The 23,488-nt window shown below is 33.8% G+C and overlaps 1 protein-coding gene, 1 long non-coding RNA gene and 1 other non-coding gene across 3 annotated transcripts; 2 read left to right on the top strand and 1 right to left on the bottom strand.

Moving 5' to 3' along the window:
* Positions 1 to 298: 298 nt before the first annotated feature.
* LOC147387571 (stem-specific protein TSJT1-like) lies at positions 299 to 3,485 on the bottom strand. Its single transcript, XM_086421950.1, has 4 exons — positions 3,223 to 3,485; positions 2,104 to 2,344; positions 991 to 1,111; positions 299 to 727 (listed from the first exon to the last, which is right to left on the bottom strand). The coding sequence occupies exons 1-4, from the start codon at positions 3,420 to 3,422 to the stop codon at positions 528 to 530; spliced, it is 762 nt and encodes a 253-aa protein (XP_086278076.1). The 5' UTR covers positions 3,423 to 3,485; the 3' UTR covers positions 299 to 527.
* TRNAI-UAU (transfer RNA isoleucine (anticodon UAU)) lies at positions 3,054 to 3,127 on the top strand. Its single transcript has one exon. It is a non-coding gene; the product is annotated as a tRNA-Ile (tRNA).
* Positions 3,486 to 21,195: 17,710 nt separating the features above from the next.
* Positions 21,196 to 22,279, top strand: LOC147387570 (uncharacterized). The gene is made up of 2 exons (XR_015171519.1): positions 21,196 to 21,294; positions 21,958 to 22,279. It is a non-coding gene; the product is annotated as an uncharacterized LOC147387570 (long non-coding RNA).
* Positions 22,280 to 23,488: the final 1,209 nt, after the last annotated feature.

The raw sequence follows: 23,488 nt of genomic DNA, 5'->3' as shown, positions 1-23,488 counted from the left end.
AGTGTACCGACGCTAGAATTAGAACATGAGTTGTACACGTTTCAAAAAAAAAAATCCCATAATTAATTGTTTGGTGAGTTATGTTACAATAAGAAAAAAAAAAAAAAGAGTCAGTGATAATATGATGCCCCTTTCTGCCATACACCCCATCACAAAATCGTTGGAATTTGCCTCGGGATACACACAAAAGGATTTATGATTGTATCTTGAGGCAAAAAATATATGGTTCTGTGATGAGTACATCAGAGAGGGGTATAAGAAAATCATTATACAAAAAAAAAAAAAAAAAAAAAAAAAGTTGAAGTGCCAATATAAAATCTCTTTATTTAGGAAGAAGTCACATCGATCTCTCATTGTGAGAAGTTACAAGCCTTATTCAAGTTCAAATAAGAGAATCCATGATGAACATTTTCCTACTTCAACATGAACATTCTCATTTCATAAGAGTCTAGTTTTTTTTTTAACACTACCAAAGAAACATGACCCAAAGAAAGTCTCACCCGTATGATCGCCTTGGCTATCAACCTTTACTCTCCCTCCACAACTGTGGCACCAGCCCAATTCGCGGAACTACCAGTGCGTGGAATGCTGGAAAGTCGAGTGTACATATCTACTTGGAAAATAACAGCACAAACACAGCCTTCATCGTCCTCATGTGCCATTGCCCTCATCTTGTAGAGAGGATGATCGAAGCTAACCAAACCACTTCCATTCATGAAAATGCACCCTATGTTGATACCAAAAAACCATATATAATCGTAATTGGAGTATTATATTAAGAGTAATGATCTTCGACTCCCCCACATGGCATACTCTCCTGATGTGGTATGTGCTAGAATCATAGATCTTTTCTCCTTGGGATAAACAACTTGCACATATTTATGATTCTAGCGCACATCACGTCAGGAGAGTATTTTGAGTATGCCCCATGGGGGAGTCAGATTATCACGACTCTTATATTAAAAGGAGAGCAAGTTAAATAGATCTTACCAGGAGGAAAAGGGGTATAACACTTCCCGCAAGCCTCCGATACAATTTCGGGATCACTAGAAAAGACTAGGGATCCATCCCCAGCTACACCCCATTGAAATGGCACTCCCCCGTCGCGATCCTACGCATTGTTCATAACAAAGTAGACATCCACAATGTGAGAATATACAAGGCTTAACTTGTGTGGCAGAAAAATCTATTCCCAATCACCTCAACATGCTTGGTACGTTTGATGAAAATACGTTGATTTTCTTATCTAATTTAGATGCTCAGACATTCAACCCTAATCAAAGTGAAATTTTTTATAAAATAAAAATTGATTTAAACGTCAGAATGGAATCTATGGGCAATCCATTGAACGAGCATCTGAATTGGAGACGACAAGTTGACAACTGAATGCTCTTCACCAAACATGCCAAACATCTACTTCTCAAGATATTGATGAGAGATTTTTTTCTCCATAACTTATAATTCTTAGTTCAAATATGTATAGTCCCTTTGAATGCTCGATAACTCGAGCATCTTAAAGCGATTGTGGCAGTCCCAATTGAAAATCAAGTCTAGAATTGGACCCAAACCCAACTGAAAGTAATTAGGTTGTTTTTTTTTGAACAAGGTGATCCCTGTGGTAGCAGGCCAGCCTTTAATCCATCGGGCAAAGCTGACCCAAAGACCAACCTTATCCAACAGGACTAATCCCTGGACCGCACGCACCATCCTACCCTGTCACGTGAAGTCACTAAATAGTCATCTTTTGGTGGAAGGGCAAAGATTCAAAGTCATGACCTGAGGAGTACACACCGTCGTTTCTTACCATCTCAACCAACCCAATAGGTAAGTAATTAGGTTGTTGGTTACCAAAATGTAAGACCTGACTTACTTGTAAATCAGCTACTAAATTGGACACAAACATTCTAAAATGAATAAAGCTATCAGATTGTAGGGTGTTATGTGCATGGCAGAATTGTACACGAGAACATCGGAACATGACCCGATTATTAATTTGGTCCAAAAGATCAGACCTAACATGTTGACATGCTTACACATATAGAATGGATATCTAATTCCCTTGACCTTTAGAATGTAATTGAAATAATTATTGGAGTAACTTACCTTAGCAGCGAAAAGGGTATCATATTTAGTGTCATAGAGAACGAATGCAAACTTCCCCACAAGATCTTTAATGACCTGGTCAGCTGGGTATGGCGCACGATCACGTAGAACTTTATATACTTCCATCAGAAGCATTGGTTCCGTCGAGTGCCTAGAAAGGCCATAATGTCGTCGCAAATCACAAATGTTCTCTATAATCCCAACGAAAATGCAGAACACGTCGTCCATGACTACGATTGACCTATAAAATGACATTATAAAATTATTTCAGTGCAATTATTTTACTTAAAATAAACCTTTAAGCTTCAAAAAATATCTACCAAAAAAAAGTAATTAACTTTCGACGAATTTACGATTCTGACTCACTGTTCATTTTAATTATCAAAGTGACGAAATAGTCTCACTTTAAACCTGTGAAATTGTCACTTTAAAACCACCAAAATCATTATCATTCGCATTTTGGTAATTAAAATGAACAGTGAGCTAAAATCGTAAATTCTTCAAATTCCACTCACAGAAAGGAAATTCACCCAAAATTATATTCATGCACATAGTTTCAAAATGCGATTTGTAACCCTAATAGGATTAGTATAGAAAACAGTAGGAAATCTTAACAAGAACTAAACTCTATCTCATTTAATCTAAAATAATAATCTAATCCAACTTACTAAAATGATCATATATAGTATATGCTTCCTAACATATTATACTCTTTAGGATCATTTTATGTCTAGAACAAAGTCACTTGAACCGATCCGATCCGATCCTGACCCTAGTCAATATAAGAAAAATCCAAGTCAACCTGACCCTAGACGATTGAGTCAACTTTAGATTGATTAATATTAGAGTTCGAAACCATGTTCTTATACAGGCTGTATGATGGTGTGTTAGTAGCATAGTATCTAAATAAAATATTAAAATTTAATAAAGAAGTCTTGAGTAGGCATCTTGGTCCCGTAGCTCAGTTGGTTAGAGCGTTGGTCTTATGAGCCGAAGGTCGCGGGTTCGAGCCCCGCCGGGACCAATTTCGTGATTATTACTTTAAAATTCTTGGATTTTATTCCTTTTTACATAAAGTTTTATTTTAAAAATTTATGCTCTCTAGAAAACAAAACGTACCTTGGAAGTAAGGGATTTTCATCTTCATGCGACAAAGCCATGAAATTCCCATTTGCAAGGTTATAAAAGGTTGATTTCGGCCATGATGAACGGAAAACCTCCGCGATTTCTGTCCGGGTTTTCGATGTTTGTGAACTTTTTGAAGAAATACATAGCTCCTTAGGTGGTTTTCCGATTGATTTCTCGAAAACCGCCAACATTTTCCGGTAGGTTCTCAGACTAAAACCACCTTCACAACCTTGATACAACAAATAGTGAATGTTGGTCACCATTTAATCAAATAATGGAGTAGACCGTTACAAATTATGGGTGATTTAGATGTTACCCCTCCAAGGTTGGTTAGTATTTGAAATACCCTTGTGTTTTCAAAAAGACACTTCTTGACTTAGGTCTTCTATGAAACAATAATAAAAAAGGATGTAAATGTCCTCGCTTTCAACCTCTACTCCAAAAATATCCATCGTCTGTGAGCTCTTAACCTTTCCTTCTTCTTCAATATCTTGTAGAAAACCTTTGTTTTTTCTACCCAAAGTCCATCGTCTTTTACTTTCTCAGAAGCCCTATTTCATTCAAGTTACAAGTTAGATGAGAAACAACTTGAACGTTTGAAATTGAAGGTATTTAAGTAATTTTTCAACAATCTCTGAGTGAAGACCATGGTTAAAGGACATATCATCGGTTTGAAAATAATAGGGTATTTAAAATATTAGCCAAAATGTAGAGGGGTGTGTATCTAACTTATCCATCCAAATTAAAAAGATGCTCACTGAAGCTGTTAGGACTACGTGGCAGCCAGAATGATTGGGTTGCACAAGGTGGCAGCTCTAAGGTTGTTTCAAAGATACGTGTAGTTCTCTGAAATTGTGCCAAGCATTTGGCCTTTGTCCGTTTCATTATTTGGCCTTACTCCCAACTCCCATGATGGTAAAGGAAGAGTTTTGGCCTCTACAATTGTGTGAAAGAACGCCAAAACATTTGGCTTTTGTTTGTTTCATTGTTTGGTTTTTCTTATCTTACCAAAAGAAAGGAAGAAGTGGAGAATGGATTAGGTTCTCCAATGGGCCGGGCTTGTGGGCTGGGTTTATGTCAGTGTACGCCCTGAATTTACATTGGATTGGCGAACTATTTTAAGACCGCTAACATTCCCTCCAACTAAGTTTGAGAATAAAGAAAGGGTTTCAAAATTCTAGTTAAAATTTGGTATCTAGGTTAAGGCTTGGTCAATAAAACATAATTGTAGGTCTCATTCTAACTATAATTATAGAAATAAACGTCCCTTCAACTACAATTTTGAAGTTGGGTTCTTTACTACCTATCCCATTCTTTTTAAATCCCTTCAGTTTTATTGTCTTTTCTCTCCCCTCATTTTTAATAATCTCCGTCATATATATATATATATATTTTTTATCTTTTCACTTTTACCCACTTTTTAATAGTATTCTCTCTAATTTTATTATGTTTTCTTTTTTACCCTTTTAACTTTAAAGAGGATGTTTGTGCCACATCCTCAATAATACTTATCTAACTTTATTATTTTTACACGTTTACTCCCTTAACCTCAAAAGATTTTTTAAATAATATTCTTCCAATTTATTATTTTTTCATTTTTAACTCTCTTAATCTCAAAGAGGGCCGAACTTTATTATATAATAAAACATAATGATGGGGCTCACTTTTCGGGGATAAACATCCCCTCATCTAAAGTGATACATTTACTCTTCACCCATTTAACCCAAAGTGGGTACCACTCTTTTATCTACTTTTTTCAATGATACCTTTTAAAATTTTTATTTTCCCTCGTTTATCCTCTAAACCTCAAAGATGATGCCCGTGTCGTAGGCACGAGCAAATTCTATTATAAAATATAACGGTGGGTCTCATTTCAATTACAATTTTCGAATGCAAACATTTGCTCAACTATAATTGTTTTTGTCTTCTCCCTCCTTTTTCAACTTTATGATATTTCATCTCCTATGTGTTTTCAATAATACATCTCTAACTTTACTACATTTTCATTGTTACCCTTTTAAGCTCAAAGATGATGCTTGTGTCGTAGGCAAATATAACATCTACTATGTATGTATATATATATATAAAATAAAACATAATGATGGGTCCCACTATCTTTGTCTCAAGATTTATATCCCAGAAATGATGTTATCTTGAGGACAGGTTTTATCTTTTTACCTTTTATCTTTTTTAATCCATACTCCTACCTCTATTCTCTTTATTCTTTTATTATTTTCCAATATTACCTCTCCAACTTCATTCTCTTTCTTATTCCTCCCCTTCTTAATAATTCCTCTCCAACTTTTTTATTTTTAAAGTTCGTTTGTGCCTACAACACGGTCATCCTTTTTGTGTTTAAAGGGGTTAAAGAGGAAAGATAGTAAAGTTAAAGGGTTAAAAGAAGAAATGTAACCAAATTGGAGGGATATTATTGAAAAAAAAGGGGGGAGGAAAAACAAAATTTAAGGGGGTGAAAGAGAAAGGCAAAACACCCCATCCGGTGTAGTTGGAAGGGAGGTTTACCCTCTTCACAAACTGTAGCAAAGTACATGGGCCTCACTCCCAACATAGGATGTGATAGATTAATTCTGATTTGGTTCAATTAAATTTTCTTGATTTCAATTTCCAACGATTCCGATTTTCAAAATAAGGAAACCAAAGTTGGAATTGTTTATAATTTTCTTTTCAAATTTACTTGGTTTTGGTTCCAATTAATTTGCTTCTCAATTAGTTTGATTTTGACCGTTTTCAATAAAATACATAAAAAAGATAATACAAAGATTTTTCACAATGTTTGTCGAATCTAATGACTACATCCTCAGACTTCCTAAGAGCCATTTCACTATAATCTAGAACTAAAATTATTACATGGACGTTCATATTACATGAAGACCCTCAAGCCTCCTACTTCCCTGATCCCTTTTACAATATATCCCTTATTAATTCATGAGGTGCTTATATAATTACCACTTATAATATGCTCATCATCACTTATACTTAATCATACCTACATTGAGATTTGCATCGTATGTGCCACCATATGAATGGTCCAGACATGAGTGGGTTTAGAGTGGGGGCACTTGCTCCCGCATGAGTTTTCAAATTCTATGGATTAATGTGCTATTGAGACAGGTTTTAGTAGAGGATAAAGAAATTTATCACTATTGCCCCCACAATTATTTTTTTTCACTTTTAGTTGCTCCTACAACTATTTTTTCACTCTTGACTGCCCCCACATGAACAAAATCCTGGCTCCGCCCTGGGTCCAAATGGAGTGAAATAATCTATCTAATTTTCATAAAAGAGGTTATAATTATTTGAATAAAGATATATTAATAAATAATTTAATACTGAGTTAAAAGGTAGGCGAGTCAACTCGATTTACAGAAGAGACTGAATTCCAAATTTTAAATCCCCTTGTTGGCTAATAAAGGTCCGTAATCCAATTGCATGTTTTCTAAGTTGATAAAGATTTGTTTCCTTGTATTGTAAAGTCATAATCTAACTGGATGGATCGGTCTGGGCTGGGCATTGTAAAGCCCTATACCAACCCAAATTTAATGGGTTAGAGAGTTTTAAGCCCGATGATCCTATATTGTGGGATCAACCGATCAAGATCATAAAATTCTCAACCCGAATTTTTCTGGGTGGGCCAGGCCCTATTGGTGACCTGAAGGCCCAATTGACAGCCCTATCAACCGTGTTAAACTTTCTATATCTCATGAATTTAATTGGCGTTAAAAAAAAGAGTCCAACTAGCCTTACTAATTAGTAAGAATTTCATCCTCACTAATGGTCTTTGGGCAAAATTTGTGAGTTCAAAACGATGATCCAATCCCCACGGTTGTAGAGGACAAAATTCTATGAACTTTGACAAAAAATTACTTTTCACCTTTGTATTTTAATTTTAAATTTGGGAGTTATGTGAAAGTTCGGTAGCCATCCATTTTAAAAATCCAGGATCAAGATCAAAGGAGATTGTTTTTTGACTACGTTAGCAAGGAAAATGTTTCTTAAAAAAAAAAAAAAAAAATCCTCTCATGCAGTTCTCTTAATATAAAAAAAAAAAAAAAACAATGCAATTTAGAAAAGAAAGAATTCTGGCAGACCTCAAGTTGCATTTTTATTACAAAACACCCATGGGCGAAGCCAGGATTTTTGGTTTGTGGGGGCTAAGTGCTAACGATGGTTGATCAGTAATCTTGGTTTTCTTCAATTTAAGCTCTTCCGAATAATTACAGAATCCAAATTTATTGCTATGGTTCAATTTTTTTAATATAGTTCTTGAGACTAAATACTGGTTGAAAGTGAGGCCCTTCAAGTTATTTTTTTTAATCTAAATTTTTCCATGAAATATAGAAGGCAGTGGTGTTGGATTGCCAATTTGGTGATCCATTTGAACTTAACAACCCTTAGTAAAGTTTAAAATCTTTCTAAGTTACAAAGTAATGTGTTTTTCTTTTTTAAACTTCAACGAGTCTGTATGCCGTCAGTTTGAAAAAGAATCCAGTGGGGGCTAACTGACCAAAAACAGGGTATTTCTAAATATTAATCAAAATGTGGGGGCAAAGCGTCTATCTTAATTTTTAACCCCCCCTAGCCCCATATAGTTTCGTCCTTGATTGTTACGTGTGAGTCGGGCTAGGCTGAGCATTGTAATGACCCGACCCACCTAGAGTTGATGTATTGGAATATTTTGAACCCAATAATCCTACTTATTTGGCTTCAAGATCAAGGTTTTTACTAGGGCTGACAATGATCTGAAATATATCCGATGTCTGAACTGATCTAATCCAAAAAATATGAAAAATCGGATTTTCAGATAGGATAGTATTCAGATATACACCAATCCGTTCCAAAAAAAAATTCAATTCGAACATATTTTAATAATTGTATTTTTATTCTTAATTTCATATAAATACACATCGATACAAAATTTTAATCTTTTTGGTTTCCTTCAATATTTATACTTGGAAAGTAGAATTTTAAAAAATTTATATGATTTTAAATTTTTAAATCTTTTGAATATTGATCATTTGAAAATAAGGCATGTGTTCAGATCGGTTTTAGACTAAGGATGAAATGAAACGGATCGGATTCGATTTCCATATATATTCATTAATCCATAGTCGGATCAATATTGGAATGTTATTGATCCGTTGCCAGCCCTACTTTTTACCTTTTTTTTTTTAAAATGGACCAGTCCCGATTAGTGAGCCGAATGCCCATTGACAACCCTAGCCAATGTAGAAAACTTTCTATATTGATGAGTTTAATGGGGCGTGAAAAAAAAAAATCCTCTTAGTGCACTTTTTCCAATGTAGATTTATTCAATAACGTTTAAAAGGAAACAAATGAACTTAACAAAGATTTCCCACATCGTTTTATAAGCCAAACTTTTTGAAATCATAATGTATTTAGATTTCTTGCTTTTACTAGCCTCCAAAATATAAGGAAAATTAATTTAACAAAGATTTACCACTTAATACTATATAAAGAGGAAGAGATGGGCAATTTCTCTCCATCCACAAACAATCGTACACAAAGAAGGGCATTAATTTGATACATCTAAGAGATGGCAAGAGTGGCTTTTGTTTCATTCCTTATTGTGTTGCTTGTGGTTTGCGCAGGTTAGCTAAATATCAATCGTCGTCAAAAGCATATTCATGTACTACTACATGTATATACATTTCTTCGAATATTTTTACGTTTTACGTACATATATTACGGGGACGTTATACACTTCCTCAATGATGTTTTTCTTTTTGATTCTTTTTCGAAAATATCCTTAAAAGAAGATTCTTATTTTATTCTTTTTGTGAAAAAGTAAGGGTTTTATTGTTATAGTATATAAACATTTTTTATAAAAAAAAATCAAAATAATGCGTCAAAAAATTATTTATAAAAAAAAGAACATAACTTTGTTTTTATTATTGAAAAAATTGTGTTAAGCTGATGAATCACTGACATTGTGCCATGTGGCATCATACTAGTGATTCATTTACTTAGCTTATTATTATTTTTACATCAATTTGGGTCTCACAATGCAAAGAGAGTACCAAGAATGATCATAAAACCTGGTAAGAAAGGCTTGTGCTTTTGGAGTTGAGTTAGTCGAGTTGACTATGCTGGGTTAGTCCATCGACTTTGGAGGTTGAGTCACTTAAAAACCTAAAGAAGGCGAGTCGAATCTGCTGAGTTTTGAGTTGACTCATTATTATTTTTAAACACTACTATTGTTTTACTTCTACCATATCTTTGTAAGTCATATATGTTGTGTAAGATGTCTTGTATATATGGTTTTTAACAATTAAAGTTGACATGTTTTGCTGTAGAAGTGGAATATGGGCTAGCTCAGGATATCCACAAGTGCTGCGAGTCGGTAAAGTTGGATTCATGTCTCCCTGATAATCCTGCAGATAACAAGCGTTGCAATGATGTGTGTAGCACTGGGTGTTCGAAAGGTGGACTTTGCAAGAAGTGGAACTATCCTCGTGGAATCTGCCATTGCTATTGCTAAAGACTAAGATACATTTAGATATCCTCTCTCTCTGATCTGTCTCTTTTAATTCTTAGTTTGAATAAGTTTCATGTACGTGTGGTTCAATTAGTAAAGAACCCACCATGATTCACTTTTACAAAATAATATATAAATGAAATAATACTTTCTTCTCCCCCCCCCCCTTATCTTTATCTTTGTCTTTATTTCAAACATCTCTTTTTAATGCGCATGCACCAACCTAAATGAAAGCAAGCTCATCACCTCCATAATATGGATTTCTCATAAGTTAAATTGGAAAATTGCAAACAAATAACCACCCCTAGAAGCTATATATACAACCCCAAGGTGTGGAAGATTGTGTTGTCGCCATTGAAGCTTCACCTTCACCCAATCGATTAGATTTCGGTCCGGTTTGGGCTGGGCATTGTAAAGCCCTATACTAATATAGATTTAATGGGTTAGAGATTTTAAGCCCAATGATCCTACCTTTGTGGGATCAAAATCATCTCAACCCCAATTTTTCTGAGTGGGCCAGACCTGATTTCTGACGTGGTAATCCATTTGAGGTCATTGTAAGGCTTAAAATTTTTGCGAAGTTAGTTAGGAAAACGTTTCCAAAAAAAAAAAAAATCTCTTCGTGCGCTCTTTCCAATTTCGATTTATCCAAAATTCTATAAAAAGAAACAATGCTGTTGCTCTTTCATTACAAACCACCCACCAACTACAAGGAAACTTTCTTGTATCAAGATCATTTTAAAATCTTTAATAACTAAAATACCCTGAATTCTTTAAATCGATCTTGTGTAATTATGATATATTTAGATTTCATCCTTTTACTAGCCACCAAAATATAAGGAAAATCTATTTAGCAAAGATTTCCCATGTACCACTATTTAAAGAGGAAGGGATGGGCAACTTCTTTTCACCAACGAACAGTCGAACACAGAAGAAGGGTAATAAATTTAACTCAAGAGAATTTTGGTGGTTTTCCTCAATCGTTGAAGTTGTGAGAAACCATTTTATAGATAGAACGCTAGTCACAAATATTTACAAGAATAAAATCCCATGAACAAAGGAAGGGACGGTGGTTGTATACTTTGAATGAGTTTGAAATTTAAATAAGAGTAAACACCTATTCGCATGGAATTAGTTGAGGTGATGATCACACGCTTTAGTACTACATAGTATAGTATTCCCAAGACTTTAATACTCCCCCTCAAGTTGGAGTATGGAGATCTACAACACCCAACTTGCTTATTAAACGATGAAATGATTTTTTACCCAATGGTTTGGTGAAGACATTAGCAAGTTGTTGAGATTTATTAATGTACTTTGAAACAAGTAATTTAGATTGAATCTTTTCTCGAATAAAATGGTAATCAAGTTTAATATGCTTTGTTAACTCATGAAATACTGGATGATTAACAATATGAAGAAAAACTTGATTATCGCATAACAATGTGATAGGTTCTGGATGAGCTATACTGAGATCATTAAGAAGATACATTAGCGGCATTGATGGTCACACATGAGTGTGGCTAGAGCTCGACATTCAACTTCAAGAGATGATTGAATGCCCATTTTTGTCATTTTCTTTTCATTTAACTTGCTTTATATGTAACTAAAGTTTGCCGTTCCTAAGGCACAAGCATCATCTTTGAGAATTAAGAGGATAAAAGAGAAAAAATATTAAAATTGAAAGGGTATTATTAGAAAAAATTTGGGGTTGAAGGGGTAAAAGAGAAAAGAAAGTAAAGTTATAGGGGTATTATTGAAAAAGAGAAGGAGATGAAGGAGAAGAGTAAAGACAACAAAATTGACGTTAACTTATTAAAATTTTTTTTTTTTAAATAAGTGGGGTTAATTTTTTTTTAAAATAATACCTTAACTTATTTAAAATTTCTTTCATGTACTTTTGATAATGGTGAAAATTATAAATCAAGCCACCCACAAAGGTGACGAAAGAAGGAGACTTCTTATTTTTCTAGAATTATTCCTCAAGAATCCTCCTAGTCAACGGTTTAAGTGTCAATTGTTATGTATGGGTCGTGCTGGGCTCAGCACTGTAAGGACCCAGACTGAACTAGATTTGATGTGTTGGAGAATTTTGAGCCCAATGATCCTACCTGTTTGGGCTCACGATCAAGGTTTCTTACCCTTATTTTTTTTTACTGGTCCAGGCCCTGTTTGAGCCCGATGATCCAACCTGTTTGGGCCAATGTAGAAAACTTTCTATATCTGCTGAGTTTAAATCCTCTTTCCAATGTAGATTTATTCAATAGCGTTTAAAAGGAAACAAATTAACTCAACAAAGATTTCCCACATTGTATTATGAGCCAAACTTCTTATAATCCCATCCATTCTTTAAATCAGATGTGTGCAATCATAATGTTTTTAGATTTCTTGCTTTTTCTGGCATCCAAACTATAATGGAAATTAACTTAACAAAGATTTCCCACTTAACACTATATAAAGAGGAAGAGATGGGCAATTTCTCTCCATCCACACAAACAATCGTACACAGAGGAGGAGCATTGGTTTGATACAACGAAGAGATGGCAAGAGTTGCTTTTGTTTCGTTCCTTATTGTGTTGCTCGTGGTTTGTGCAGGTTAGCTAAATATTCATCGTCGTCAAAAGCAATTCATGTACTACATGTATATATATTTCTTCGGAATATTTTTACGTACATATTTTAGGGGGGACGTTATACACTTGCTCAACGATGTTTTTTTTTTTTTTTTTCCCCGAAATATCCTTAAAAAAATTCTTAATTTATTCTTTTAGTGAAAAAAAAAGGAAGAGTTTTATTGTCATAGTTCATAGACATTTATAAAAAAATATCATAATAATGCACCAAAAAATTATTTATAAAAAAAAGGAATATAACTTTGTTTTTATTATTGAAAAATTGTTTTAAGATGATGAATCAATGACATTGTGCCATGTGGCATTATCATAGCGATTCATTTGCTTACCTTATTATTATTTTTACATCAATTTGGGTCTCACAATGCAAAGAGGGTACCAAGAATGACCTTAAAATCAGGTAATAAAGGCTTGTGCATATGGAGTTGAGTTAGTCGAGTTGACTATGCTGGGTTAGTCCGACGATTTTGGAGGTTGAGTTACTTAAAAATCTAAAGAATGCGAATTGAGTGTGCTGAGTTTTGAGTTGACTTATTATTATTATTACTATTATTATTAAACACTACTATTGTTTTACTTGTAAGTATTTGTAAGTTATATGTGTTGTGTAAGATGTCTTGTATAGGTTCTTAAAAATTAAAGTTGATGCGCTTTGTTGTAGAAGTGGAATATGGGTTAGCTGAGGATGCCCACAAGTGCTGCGAGTCGGTAAAGTTGGATTCATGTCTCCCTGATCATCCTGCAGATAACAAGCGTTGCAATGCTGTGTGTAGCAATGGGTGTTCAAAAGGTGGACTTTGCAAGAAGTGGAACTATCCTCGTGGAATCTGCCATTGCTATTGCTAGATCCTGAGATAGATTAGATATTTCTCTCTGATCCGTCTCTTTTAATTCTTAGTTTGAATAAGTTTCATGTACGTGTGGTTTATTAGTAAAGAACCCACCATGATTCACCTTTATTAATAAAATAAGACTTTCTCCCCCCCCCCATATATTGGTCTTTATTTCAAACATCTCCTATTCTTAATGTGCATCATTGTTTTAAATTTCATACGAGACGACCGAGACAGCTCCGTATTGTCCACCAATGAGACTAGTTGACAAGTTGTCTCAACTCTCAAAGACATGGTTTGTTCTAATTCTAAGGCATTTTTTTAAATCTCGCTGAGACCACTCAAATAATAGGATATCTTGTCCAAGACGACTTGATCTTGTTCATGGATGAGATGAGACATCAAAACAAGTTTTAAAATCATGATGTGCATGGACCAACATAGGGATCGGTACAATTGTCTTATCTCTAGGGACTTCTATTCTCCCCAAAGTCAATTCTTTTGTTGTACAACATGAAACGCAATTTTTTCTTGGATTCCATTTTCTTGAGAATCCCCTGTGAGTTGTTCATTTGATGTAGAGTCTCAAACAACATTTAAGGGAGAATGAATCCGGGGCATACGGACCCCTATAATTACAAATTTTGAAACCTAAATAAAGCAAGCTCATCACCTCCAAAGCATGGATTTCTCATAAATTAAATTGGAAAATTGCAAACAGATAACCACCCCTTGAAGCTATATATACAACCCCAAGGTGTGGAAGATTGTGTTGTCACCCCTTGAAGCTTCACCTTCACCCAATCGATGATATTTCGGTTTTGGCATTATAAAACCCTATACTAACCTAGATTTAATGGCTTAGAGAATTTTAAGCCCAAGATCCTACCTTTGTGGGAGGTCAAATTCTCAACACTAATTAGTCTGAGTGGGCCAGGCCTGATTAGTGAGCTGAAGGCCCAATTGACAGCCCTAGTGGAAAACTTTCTATATCTGATGAGTTAAAAAAAAAAAAAAGTCCTACTAGCCTTAGTTAGTAAAGATTTCACCCTCGCTAAGGGTCTTTGGGCTCAACTTGTGGGATTCAAAACCATTATCTGATGCTTCAGGTTTGTAGAGACAAAATTCTATCAACTTTGAATTTTATTTTTTTTTCAAAAAAAGTTATTTTTCACCTTTTGGATTTTAATTTTAAATTTTGGGAGTTAGGTGGAAATTTTGTAACCCACCATTTTAAATCCAGGTTCAAGAATAAAGGAAATATATATATATATATATATATATATATATATATATGTATATGAGATTTTCCATGAAATCTAGAGTGCTGTGGTGTTAGATTTCTGATGTGGTAATCCATTTGAGCAAAACGACTCTTTGTAAATAAGGCTTAAAATCTTTACAAAGTTAGTAAGCAAAATGTTTCTCAAAAAAAAAAAAAAAAAAAAAAAAAAACCTCTTCATGCACTCTTTCCAATTTCGGTTTATCAAAATTCTATAAAAAGAAACAATGCTATTGCTCTTTTATTACAAACCACGCAACAACTACAAGGAAACCTTCTTGTATCAAGATCATTTTAAAATATTTAATAACTAAAATGTCCTGAATTCTTTAAATCAATTTAGCAGAGATTTCTCCCATGTAACACTATTTAAAGGGGAAGGGATGGGTAACTTCTCTTCACCAGCAAACACTCAAACACAAAGAGTGTGTAATAAATTTTAACTCAAGAGAATTTTGATGGTTTTCCTCAATCGTTGAAGTTCGTTGGAATCGTTTTAACAAGTATTTGCAAGAATAAAATCCTATGAATTAGAGGACGGTGGTTGTACACTTTGAATGAGTTTGAAATTTAAGAGTAAAAACCTATTCGCATGGAATTAGTTGAGATGATGATCACATGCTTTAGTACTACAATATTGTATATAGTACTGTCAAATCTTTAAGACTTCCCCTCAAGTTTGAGTGTGGAGATCTACAACACCTAACGTCACACTCCAACTTGCTTATTAAACTATGAAATGGTTCTTTGCCCAATGGTTTGGTGAAGACATCAGCGAGTTGTTGACATGTATGAATGTACTTTGGAGCAAGTAATTTAATTGAATCTTTTCTTGAATAAAATGACAATCAAGTTCGATATGCTTTGTTCGTTCATGAAATACTAGATTATTAACAATATGAAGAGTAACTTGATTATCGCATAATGATGTGATAGGTTATGGATGAGCAATACCGAGATCATTAAGAAGATAAATTAGCCATTGAAGTTCACACATGAGTATGGCTAGCACTCGATTTAACTTTAACAGATGATTGAGCAACAATAGATTTTTTTTTTTTTTAACTTTTCCACGATATTGGACTAGAACCAAGTATAGTACAAAAACCTATCATGGAGTGTTTAGTAGTAGGCAACTTACCCAATCAGAGTCACAAAAACCTTGAAGGTGTAGACTACTTGAGGATGTAAGAAGGCCTTTGCCCGGAGAATCTTTAATGTAGCGGAGTAGTTTTATTGCAACGTCCATGTTGTTAGTACGAGGTAAGTGCATTAACTGGCTCAAAGTGTGAACAACAAAAATGATATAAGGTTAAATGATGGTCCAATAATTCAAACAGCCCACTAACCGTCGATATTTTGATGGATTTGGTAGCAATTTTCCATTTGAGAGAATGAAATGAAGATGTTGTGTCTTGGAGAATATCTATGGTATATTTTCATTGGCACAAAGAGTACCTTTTGAGAATGAGCGACTTCACTACCAAGAAAATATTTTACTCATCTAAGGCCTTAGACAAAAAAATTGCTTTCCAAGAACTTCTTTAGGGATTGAATTATATTGTTGTCATTGCCAGTGATAATGATATCATCGACATAAACCAGATAAAAGTAGATGAAAGCCCACTAATTTTTGTAAAGAGCGAGTAGCTTGATTTTTATTGAGAAAAACCGGTTTCATGAAGAGTTGTATAGAACTTTGCAAACCAATTTTGTGGCGTTTGTTTCAGCTCATATAATGATTTGTTGAGCTTACATACTTGATCCTTCCCCTGATGTGAAAAAACTTGGGTTGATAGTCATATATACCTCTTAATGGAGATCCCCATGCGGGAAAGTACTGTGCACGTCGAGTTGGTTGATGAACCAAATTTAAACAAAGGCAATGGATAGAAGAGTGGGAACAGTAACACGTTTAGCCACCGACACAAATGTATCATGACCATCAAATTGAGATGAATCGGCAAGAGGAAGAGGCAACAACGATTGAAGTCTAGGGATGAGATTGACATCATGAAAAGTTTAGACTAAAAATTGTTTCACTAAAAGCCACATTTCAACAATAGCTTGTTGTATTGATCTTGATTGATAAGAGGAGGAGACAACATATTTTGATCATCGGGTGCATAAGAGTTAGTGTTATGAGAAACAACAGATTGATTTGCATGATGCTTTATGAATTTATCACTAGATTTAGTTGATTTTGTTGGATATCCATGAAGTTTGTAGCAAGTGGCCTTGGTATGACGATCTCGATTGCAATAATCACAATGAGGGCGAGACTTACCCTTTCTTCGATTGTCAATATTGGCACTAAATTGATGATATGGTTCATTGGTCCTATTAACAACGAGTGCACTAGCTTCAGGCATTGAAGAGAGAGAGAGAGAGAGTGATGAAGTTCTTGTTGCTTTTCTTCTTGACGTACCAACAACTAGATTTTTGTAACAGTGGAAAGCGGGTCCATGAGTAAGATTTGACTATATAGAGTAGCATAGTGGTCATGAAGATCTTGAAGAAATTTCATTGTTCTATCTTGTTGTAATAAATCAGCAATAGCTTTATTGTGTGCACATGAACAAAGAGGAATGTGAGATAGAAAGTTGAGTTCATCCCAAACTGATTTAAGCTTCATGAAATAATTTGATACCAAAGAATTCTCTTGTTTAAGAGAAGAGATTGCTTGTTTGAGTTGATAGATTTTGAGAGCATTAGTTTGAGAAAAATATTCTTGAAGATTTACCGACATGTGATGAGCTGTATCCACATAAAGAATATTATTTGCAATTTCACTCAAAGTAGAGTGAAGAACATTGCAAAGTTCCCATTCCAAGATCTCGGATTAAGACTTCGATTTCGATATTGAGCCATCAACAAATCCTAATTTGTTTTTGGCATTAAGTGCCATCGTCATGGCACAGATCTATGTACAATAGTTGTCGTCGGATAGAACAAGAGAAACAAGCATCGCCATTGAATTATCTGAGTGATGGATATAGAAATGATCATTGATATTTGAATCAGCCATTGAGAAAATAATAAGAAGAAGAAAACAATTATATGTATCAGATCGTAAATTGCTCTGATACCATAATAAATTTCGTGATCTTCCTCAATGGTTGAAGCCGTGAGAATCCTTTCTATAAATAGAACACTAGTTACAAATATTTATTAGAATAAAATCCCATGAATAAAGAATCGGTGGTTGTACACTTTGAAAGAATTTGAAATTTAAATAAGAGTGAAGGCCTCTTCGCATTGAATTAGTTGAGGTGATGATCACATTCGTTAGTACTACGATAAGATAATACTCTCAAGACTTTAAAAAAGAGTACTATTTGTAAGATACAGCAAAGAGAAGGCAAGAATTGGTGTTGTTTCTTTCCTTATCATGTTGATCATGGTTAGCGCAGTTTCGCTAAATATCAATCATTGTCAAAGGCCTAGTCATGTACTACATGTACATATATTTCTTTGGGATATGTTTATGCAATTTTATTTTAAGCTCTTCCTCAGCTATATTTTTTCCCCGAAATATCTATAAAAAAGATTCGTATTCAATCTTTTAGCGAACAAAAATTATAGGTTTTAAAAGACATTGTAGAATTACATTTTTCTTTTTAAATATCATAATAATGTCTCAAAAATTTATTTAGAAAAGGGAATGTAGTTATGTTTCTATAGTTGAAAAGTAGTGTTAAGCTAATGAATCGATGTCATTTTTTTAAAGGCGAATCAATGCAAACTAACTCATAATATTGATTCATTAGCTAAGAATATGTTCTTTTTTAACATCACTTTTGGAATTACAAAAAGGCTACGAAGAAAGATATAAAATAATAGTTTTGAACTTGAAATCTCGGTCTATGTGTCTGTTTAGGATTGTCAATGGATCGGATCAGACCCGAAGTTTGACCCAATAACTTTGGGTCTGAATTGAAGTTTTGGATTCTGATGAAAATCCGATCCGATATCTTATTCGATCGGATTTGGATCAACCATGTCCTGATCTGATAATGTGTTAGAAAATAAATATATTATATTATATTTTTATTGAGATGTAGGAAGTTTATTTAGATTTTGTATATAAATCAGATTTGGTCCGATCCGGGCCCAATCCTATTCTTAATATTGACTTCTGATAAAAAGATTCGATATGATAAAGGTCCGATCCGATACTTATTGGATCAGTCCTGGATCCGATCCAATCCTTGGGTGGTAGGAGTTCTTCTCCTTCTTTAGAGAAACAACAAATAATTTAATTGAATTCAGATTTCTTGCAAAAACAATTATTTGAACCACCAATAAATTAATAAATAAATAACTAAGGATCAGCCATGAAAAATGATCAAATCTAGTAACCATAACCATAGTCACCCATAACTTAGTTGGTTTGGTGAGCTCGTGTTTTTATTTTATTTTTTAGGTCCATGGAAAAGTATAGATTTCTTGGGAATCCCTATGAAATATCTTGCCATCACATCCACTCAACCAGGGAGCGACTGAGATGATAATGGAAATACACATCTCCTAGAGATTATCTTCCCATCTCAGCCATTCGTGGGATACTAGAATTTCTTTTTTCGATTCTTTGGATTATGAGCCAACCAATGATGAGGTCATACACCCACATTATAGGGTGTAGATTTTTAGATCATTTCAACAAAATTCTAAGTATTTCTCTAAAATTTCAATTATTTATAAAATAAAAGAATTTTATTTTAATAACATTTTCTATGTAATTGCTTATGCTTTTGAAAATTTAAATATATAAGACTTCCAAAAATACAATTTACGGATGGAAGCGCAATGCTCGCATTCTCTTAGTATCATAGTAACTAGGGGTGCAACTTGATCAATTTGATTAATAAAATGGAAAACTGATCAATTTGGTTCGATTCTCGGTTCAAGATTTATATAGAATTGAACCAAACCGAGAACTGAATTCTAAATGACTTATTACCTTTTAAGGATTTAGGACATAGATTAGTGACTTTTTTATGAAAAAATTAATTACTTTTTTTTAGGGTAAATTAACATTTTGTGAGTTGTATTTGACAAAACTACAATTCCGACTAACTGTTCATTTTAATTCCCAAAGCGTGAACGTGCGAAATCGCAGGTTTTTCAAGTGATGAGATCACAAGTTTAAAGTAACAAACTTGCTAGTTTTTTCCCCCAAAGTGAAAATCTTGTTGGTTTGTGTGGTGACGATCTCCCTAAAAGTAGTGAAACCTGCAAGATAGTCACTTGATACCTGTGAGATTGTCACTTTAAAACTGTGAAATTGTCACTTTAAAACCGTCGATATCATTTATGTTCATGTTTTGGTAATTAAAATAAACTGTGAGATGAATCGTAATTTCATCAAAAGTTGGTAACTTTTTCATAAATATCTCTCTTTTATGGATTGATTAATGCCTTATTATATGAAATTTCACGTTCATTATTATTTATTTTCATTAAAAATATATTGCTTCCAAACAAGTTTATAGGATATTGGCAACCCATAGAAATGAATCAAATCAAACTGACCTTAGATTAGATCGGTTCTATAGGCAATACGGTTTGATTCTGGTTCTTATCTTGTGGAACCGACCTATGTTGGTTTGATTCTAATTTGATCACAAATCAAACCAAGTTGCATCCCTAATAGTTACCACGTTTGGATTTGGAAATTATTTGGTTGGGTTCAATTAGGAGAAATTTAAGAGAAGTTGGGAAAAAAAGAGTTGGGGGAGGGACAGGCTTTGGCCAAACCCAAACAACATAAGCTTAATTTTTATTTATATAATATTTAATTATCTAACATTTCTCAGTGTTTTTTTTTTTTTTGTTTCAAATATATATATTTTAATTAGTTTAATAACTCAATGCTGACGAGATTTGAATCTAGGTCTCTTGTATCATCACCCAAGGCACCTGCCACATTGGGTATGACTGATAAATTAGGAAAATACTGGAATGACACATACGGAGACACAAAGGTGACAAAAATGATGTGGTGGTGTGCACATAACTGTAGATGCTTTTAATTCGTATCTCGCAGAAAAGCATCTAGGGTACTATGCACGACACCACATGTTTTTATCACCTTTGTGTCACCCCAGCACGATTCCATAAATTATTCAAGAGGAGGCCCTAAAGCTTAAAAAGCTTAATGGGGGTAGTGTGAGATAAATGGAGTTGCAGTACTGAAGGCGCGTTTGTTTTCCTATCTTTTGATGTTACTATTATCAATTAGTGTTCTCAGAGGAAACCAAATGACATTTTGTAAAAGTTAAAACTAAAAAAATAAATTTTTTTAAAGTAGTATGAAGATCCTACCTGTTGGGCTAAAGATCTGGGTTTTTTTTTCAATGGACCAGGCCCGATTAGTGACCTGAATGCTCGATTGACATCCTAGCCAATGTAGAGAACTTTCTATATCTGATCAGTTTAATGGGGCGTGAAAATAAAATCCTCTTCGTGTACTCTTTCCAATTTAGATTTATTCAATAACGTTTAAAAGGAAACAAATGAACTTAACAAAGATTTCCCACATCGTTTTATAAGCCAAACTTTTTGTAATCATAATGTATTTAGATTTCTTACCTTTTTTACCAGCCTCTAAAATATAAGGAAAATAATTTAACAAAGATTTACCACTTAATACTATATAAAGAGGAAGAGATGGGCAATTTCTCTCCATCCACAAAGAATCATACACAGAGGAAGGGCATTGGTTTGATACAACGAAGAGATGGCAAGAGTTGCTTTTGTTTCGTTCCTTATTGTGTTGCTCGTGGTTTGCGCAGGTTAGCCAAATATTGATCGTCATCAAAAGCTTATTCACGTACTACATGTACATATATTTCTTTGGAATATTTTTACATTTTACGTACATATTTTACGGGGGACATTATACACTTTCTCAACGATATTTTTTTTTCTCGAAATATCTTTAAATAAAGATTTTTATTTTTATTTTTTTAATGAAAAAAAGTAAGAATTTTGTTGTCATGGTACATAGACATTTTTTATATAAAAAAAATCATATTAACACGTCAAAACTTATTTATAAAAAAAAAGGATTATAACTTTGCTTTTAGTATTGGAAAAATTGTGTTAAGTTGATGAATCAATGACATTGTGCCATGTGGCATCATAATAGTGATTCAATTGCTTAGCTTATTATTACTTTTACATCAATTTGGGTCTCACAATGCAAAGAGGGTACCGAGAATGATCATAAAACCAGGTAATTTGAATTAGTCGAGTTGACTATATATGCTAGGTTAGTCCAACGACTTTGGAGGTTGAGTTACTTAAAAAACTAAAGAAGGCGAATAGAGTCTGCTGAGTTTTGAGTTGACTCATTATTATTAAGCACTACTATTGTTTTACTTGTAGTATTTGTAAGTTATATGTGTTGTGTAAGATGTGTTGCTAAAAATGAAAGTTCATGTGTTTTGTTGTAGAAGTGGAATATGGGTTAACTCAGGATATCCACAAGTGCTGTGAGTCGGTAAAGTTGGATTCATGTCTCCCTGATAATCCTGCAGACAACCAGCGTTGCAATGATGTGTGTAGCACTGGGTGTTCAAAAGGTGGACTATGCAAGAAGTGGAACTATCCTCGTGGAATCTGCCATTGTTATTGCTAAATACTAAGATACATTAGATATTCTCTCTCTCAATTCTTAGTTTGAATAAGTTTCATGTACTTGTGGTTCAATTAGTAAAAGAACCCACCATGATTCACTTTTATTAATAAATAAAATAAGACTTTCTTCCCCTCCCCTATATTAGTCTTTATTTCAAACATCTCCTTTTGTTAATGTGCATCATTGTTTTAAATTTCATCCGAGACAACTTGGTATTGTCCACTACGGAGACTAGTTGACAAGTTGTCTCACCTCTCAAAGATGCAGATTTGTTTTAATTCTATGGCTTTTTTATTAAATCTCACCTCATACATCTCATATAATCGGATATCTTGTCCAAGACGACTTGGTCTTGCTCATGGACGAGACGAGACATGAAAACATGTTTTAAAATCATGATTTGCATGGACCAATATGGGGATTGGTATAATTGTCTTAGCCTCTAGGAACTACTAGTCTCCCTCCAAAGTCAATTCTATTGTTGCACAACATGAAACGCGATTTTTCTTGAATTCCATTTTCTTGAGAATCCCTTTTGAGTTGTTCATTTCATATAGTCTCAAACAACATTTAAGGGAGAATAAATCCGGGGCATACGGACTCCTATAATTACAAATGTTGAAACCTAAAGAAAGCAAGCTCATCATCTCCAAAATATGGATTTCTCATAAATTAATTGGAAAATTACCAATAAGTAGTAAGCATCACTTGATTGATGAGATTTCTATGCATGATATTGAAGTATGTTTTCTTATTTGAATCCACTCATAAAATCTGTTTATAAAATTGAGGATTTAAAAATGCTAAATATTTTAAGGGTGATTAGACATACCCCCTATATTTTACTAAATATTAGAGATACCCCTATGTTTTGAAACTGATGACATGCATCCCTTGACTTCAGTCTTCTAAATATACTATGGGGAAAATACTCAAATGCCCTCATCTTTTAATCTCAAGCTAAGAACCTAGATTTTTCTTCTCCAAATCTGCTGTCTTCGACCTTTTTGGATAAAAAAATTTAGTTTTTTAACTAGAGATTTAAGATGAGGGCATTTGAGTCTTTTCCCCTTAATCTATTTAGAAGATTGACGTGTATGTCATCAGTTTCAAAACATAGGGGTATCTCTAATATTCAGTAAAAAACAGGGGGTATGTCTAAATCATCCATATTTTAATCATTGGGATTTCACAAGAGTTATTTTTCATGTTTTCTCATGAAAATTTTGAGTCGAGAAAATATGTATTGACTCGAAAAGTATAACTGATGGAACCAAGTCACCAAGTCAACTCAAAAATGCAATGATTGGGAACAAAAATTAACCGAGTTGTTGGGCCATATATTA

Source organism: Akebia trifoliata, chromosome 13 (assembly GCF_017979445.1).
Source record: "Akebia trifoliata isolate Shusen 1 chromosome 13, ASM1797944v1, whole genome shotgun sequence".
NCBI classification, from domain to species: Eukaryota; Viridiplantae; Streptophyta; class Magnoliopsida; order Ranunculales; family Lardizabalaceae; genus Akebia; species Akebia trifoliata.
Note: the sequence above shows the minus strand (reverse complement) of the source record. Positions and strands in the feature narration are given on the sequence as shown.

What these genes read in the sequence shown, in the direction of transcription:
- LOC147387571 (XM_086421950.1), bottom strand. Translation starts at nt 3,422, where the DNA reads ATGTTGGCGGTTTTCGAGAAATCAATCGGAAAACCACCTAAGGAGCTA. An exon ending in ATACCCTTTTCGCTGCTAAG is followed by an intron (nt 1,112 to 2,103) that starts GTAAGTTACTCC and finishes AACAATGCGTAG; the next exon opens with GATCGCGACGGGGGAGTGCC. An exon ending in TTATACCCCTTTTCCTCCTG is followed by an intron (nt 728 to 990) that starts GTAAGATCTATT and finishes GTATCAACATAG; the next exon opens with GGTGCATTTTCATGAATGGA.